Source organism: Schistocerca serialis, chromosome 9 (genome assembly GCF_023864345.2).
Source record: "Schistocerca serialis cubense isolate TAMUIC-IGC-003099 chromosome 9, iqSchSeri2.2, whole genome shotgun sequence".
In the NCBI taxonomy this organism is placed as follows: domain Eukaryota; kingdom Metazoa; phylum Arthropoda; class Insecta; order Orthoptera; family Acrididae; genus Schistocerca; species Schistocerca serialis.
In genome coordinates, this window is record NC_064646.1 from 450331083 (window position 1) to 450336070 (window position 4988).

General features: G+C 36.1%; 1 protein-coding gene across 1 annotated transcript; it reads right to left on the reverse strand.

The window, feature by feature from the left end:
- Nucleotides 1-3805: 3805 nt before the first annotated feature.
- On the reverse strand, nucleotides 3806-4258 carry LOC126419700 (mucin-7-like). The gene has a single exon (XM_050086883.1). It carries the CDS (start codon nucleotides 4256-4258, stop codon nucleotides 3806-3808), a length of 453 nt encoding a protein of 150 aa, XP_049942840.1.
- Between the last annotated feature and the right edge of the window lie 730 nt (nucleotides 4259-4988).

A 4988-nucleotide genomic window follows, 5' to 3' on the forward strand; every position in this document is an offset into this window, starting at 1 on the left:
ACAACAGATAGTTAGGAACCCCACTCATAACGAAAATTTATTGGATCTGATGGCAACAAATAGACCTGACCTCTCTGAGGATATTCACATTGAGACTGGTATCAGTGACCATGACATGATTGTAGCAACAATGATGTCAAAATACAAAGGACAACTAAAACAAGCAGAAAGATATATATGTTCAGTAAACTAGAAAAAAAAATCAATAGTGTTCTATCTCGGTGAGGAACTTGAAACTTTCTGCACAGGGCACAAGCATGTAGAGGAACTATGGCTCAAATTTAAAAGAATAGTTAACCATGTACAAGATGGATATGTACCAGTAGAACAGTTTGTAATGGGAGGAAACCTCCATGGTAAACAGTGACTGTAAAGATGCTTCTAAAGAAACAGCAATTATTTGATTTGATTTCATTTGATTTTTATTGTTGTAGAGACCTCAGAGATCATCTGAGGCATTAAAGAAGTCAATGTTACTCAGTATAAATGTTACACAAATAATTACAAAAATGAGAAAACTATTACAAAATATAAATATTACACAAATAATTATAGTACCTTCACACAAATACAAAACAGAGAAACTTCTGGTACAAATTGATATTGCATAGTAATTTTAGCCAATTACAGACTTACTCAGATATAGAAGCATATACAAACTGATCACATAAAGTGTAGTCATACCACATTCTTTGCTTCTCTCATATATTCATCAGTTTCGTAAATGCTGAGCTCAAGAAGAAATTCATTTACTTTTTTTTTGAATTGTTGGATTGGAAAATCACTGATATATTGGGGTATGGCATTAAAAAAATTTATGGACTTGTATAGGAAGTATTTTTGTGTATTTTTATAGTTACATTGGAAAGAAACTATGTCCTGCTTGTTTCTTGTGTTATAATTATGTTGCATGTCATACTGTTGATAACTGGAATAGTTTTCCTTAATATGCATTACACACTGTAATATAAATATGGATGGTAGGGTCATAATCTGTAATTTTTTAAAGCTTGGCCCACAGCGAGCTCTGGGTGCCAAGCTACATATCAGTCTTATTGCCTTCTTTTGTAGTTTGAAGACATTAGCTGCCCTGCTTTGATGTCCCCACAGTATTGTGCCACAGGAAATGTGAGTGTGTATTAAAGCTAAATAAACCACTTTAAGTACTGGCACAGTTAGACAAAGACAAAACTTCCTTAGAGCAAATATTCCTTTGCTAATGTTGCTTTCCACTTTTTCTGTTTGGCTGCCCCAGGATAATTTTGAATCACTTAATATTCCAATAAAATTAACAGCCCAACTATGTTACATGGTAAGTCATTTATATAAATAGAATTGGGCCAAGTACAGGACTTTGTGGGACACCCATGCCCACAGGTAAGTAATCTGATTCTGTAACATTAAAAACCACCTTCTGCACTCTATCACTTAGATAAGATTTTATCAGTTCCACAGCATGTCCTGTAAAGCCATAGATTTGCAGTTTGTTCAATAAGATTTCATGAGGCACAGTGTCGAAAGCTTTTGATAAATCAGAGTTTATTCTGAACCACTAGCTTGCTTTCTAGTTGCTTCACACACTGTGTTAAAAGTGATAAGGCAGATTTAAAAGTTCCTAACCCTTACATGAAGCCAAATTGACTATCAGTGAAGATTGTGTTTTCTTCAAAGTATTCTACTATTTGATTATTTAGTAAAGATTCTAACACTTTAGACAAGATTGGCACAACTGAAATAGGCCTAAAATTACCACAACTTGAAACGCTGCCTTTTTTGTGTATTGGAGTGACTTTAACAAACTTAAGTGCCTTTGAGAACTGAGCCTCCAATATACATGTATTTACTACATGTGTTATCAAATCTGCCAGTCGAACTGAATCACACTTTAACATGGCTGAACTTAAACCATAAACATCATTACTGAAACTGTTCTTCATTTTTTTCAGTATATTAGTGACATCTTGTACCTTGACCAATTTAAAAATAAATGTACTTTCGGGCTTTGTGGTGTTTCTCAGGTAATAATTATGGTCAGTGGCTATATTGGAAGTGCCAATCACCTTTATTACTTACTGCACCTTCTCAGGGAAGAATGTATTTAACTGTGCAGCATTCAAATTACTGCTTTCAGCCTGTGAAGTCATTTTCCTATTGCACTGACTATTAATGATCTTCCACACTGCACATGTCTTATTTTAAGATGTTAATATTATATCTTCATTTTTTTACACCTAGCTTCCTTTAAGGCCTGTCTTAATCTTTTCTTTTCCACCGTGAGCATGTTTTTAATTACTTGAGAACCTGTACTTCTATACAAGTCATTATATTGATCACACTCCCTCTTGATCTTCAACATTTGGGAAAGGACATCTTAGCATATACAGAAAGAGTAGATTAAGATCTTCAACCTTTTCATCTATTGCATGTTCTTGGTAAACCTGTAACTAATTACTTTTATCAATATGAGACTTACACAAATTTACATTATCATAATTAACTACACATACTTTCTTTCCTGCCATGTGCACTGAGTCAGTGTTACAATTTCTTGTTATATCTGTTCTAAGAAATAGTGGCCAGTGGTCAGATATTCAGGTCTTAATTACTTCTGACTTGAGGCGTATTAACTCATTTGATACAACTATATTGTCAATACAGGTACCTGTACCTTTATAATGTGGCCTTGTTATTTCAGTGGTTGTAATATAAAGACCAAAAGTGTTGTGTCTAGACAAGACAGCCTAGACACAATAAGAGGAAGCCGAAAGGCACGCGCTAAGTTAAAGCAGGATGGTGTGAGGTCTGAAACAGGATACGTAATGAATGCTATAAAGAAAAGTACGTAGCTTCTGGAATACTTAACTTTAATCCATCCTTTTGGTACATCTGGAGATTGTGGCGATACAAGTGAGACTCTTTAGATACATGCAATGTTACTAATGGCGCCTTGCTAGGTCATAGCCATTGACTTAGCTGAAGGCTATTCTAACTATCGGCTCGGCAAAGGAGCGAGGCTTCATCAGTATAGTCGCTAGCTACGTCGTCCGTACAACTGGGGCGAGTGCTAGTCCGTATCTCGAGACCTGCCTTGTGGTGGCGCTCGGTCTGCGATCACACAGTGGCGACACGCGGGTCCGACATGTACTAATGGACCGCGGCCAATTTAAAACTACCACCTAACAAGTGTGGTGTCTGGCGGTGACACCACAAAAAGAATTTAATAAATTATTTACGTATGAGTTATAGATAGTGGACAACTGAAAATTCAAATTGAAATCTCCACAGATTATTATCCTACACTTATACTTACAGACTGTCTCACATAAAGACACTAACTTGTTAACAAAATCATGTGTTGAATTGCCTCCAGTATTAGCTGAGAACAGAGCTACAACTATTACATTTGAATCTGCTAATCAAACAGCTGCAATTTCACAGAACATTTCTAAAGATAATGCTTTAACTTTTGCTATTGGTTCATATTTAATCCCTTTTCTTAGAAATATCACACACCAACCATGAATTTTATTAGTTCTATAATATTTGTGAGCTAGGGTGTAGGCCTCAGGGCAGTATAGACCTATTTCATCATGCTTAAACCAGTGTTCTACGAGACAGACTGCATCTTTGTGGTAAGTCTCTATGACATTTTCCACTTCTTCCAACTTATTAGATAATCATTGTACATTCCAATGAAGCAGATTAAAACTCTCTGATCTGTGCTTGAGTCTGTTTACCTTGAGATCTTCCTCCCCTTTCAGCCTACCACTAAAAAATCATTTAGATGGGAGGGAAGCACTGTTTTCTATTTGCTCACCCTGTTAGTATTTGGTCTTGTTACTGGGATTAGTGATGATGCTGATTCATCTACTGCTGCTACTGCTGGTGGCGGTAGTGGTTCTGCCATGGCTGATGGTGGATTGTCAGCTACTGTTGTGACTATGCCTACTGTTGCTGTTGTTGCTCCTGGTGATATCACAGTTTCCACTGTGATTAATTCTTTATGAGATGAAGCTGTGGCTTGACTATCTGCTGATGTTTCTGCTGGTACTGCTGCTGATGGTGGTTCTGCTGTGGCATCTGGTATTTGTACTGCTGCTGTTGTTGCTGTTACTTCTTTTTGAGCTGAAGCCACCACTCCTGCTGTGGCTTGACTGACCTCTGCTCCTGACGGTGATTCTGTTGTGGCATCTGATGGTTGTATTACTGCTGTTGTTGATACTGTAGCTGTTGTTCCTAGTGTATTCACCATTTCCATTGTGGTTTCTTGTTTTTCATTTAATACTACTATTACCGGTACTGCCAGGCCTAATTCTCTTATTTACAGCCGAGAAAAAAGCTGTCAGACTGATATGTAAAGCACCACCTAGAACTCACTGTAGAGAATTATTTATTAAGCTTGGTATTATGACCTTGCCATGTATATACATATTTCAATGTCTACTGTACATTTAAAAGAACTTGTCTAGTTTTGATCTGAATTCTGATGTACATAGTTATAACACACGACACTGTAATGATGTAAGAAAAGACTACTGCTCATATACCAAAACTCTAAACAGCTTCAAACACACATCTGCAAAGCTATTTAATGAACTACCAGAGTCAGTTAAGAGTCTGGAGCTGAAAAAATTTAAGATATTTGTAAGAACTTTATTAATTCAAAATTGTTTTTATATGATGGAAGATTTCTGTGAGCATAATTTTTAACATAGATTAATTATTTGTGTATTTATTGTCATTGTTGTTTGTACATTTATTGACGTTGCTTATACAAGCTTTACATCCCTGTAAATGTTTTATTTTTGGGCAATAAAAATAAATCAATCAATCAATCTAATGTCTTCCCCCTTTTTTTTGTAGGTGAATAGTTTTTAAGGTATGTTTTACCTTCCAGCAGGACCTCATTAATATGGCAGTGCTTGCACATAGTTTTCTTGCTCCTCTTCTATTTAACCATGATGTATGAAGTGCCCTCTGTGCAATAT

What these genes read in the sequence shown, in the direction of transcription:
- LOC126419700 (XM_050086883.1), bottom strand. Translation starts at nt 4,258, where the DNA reads ATGGAAATGGTGAATACACTAGGAACAACAGCTACAGTATCAACAACA.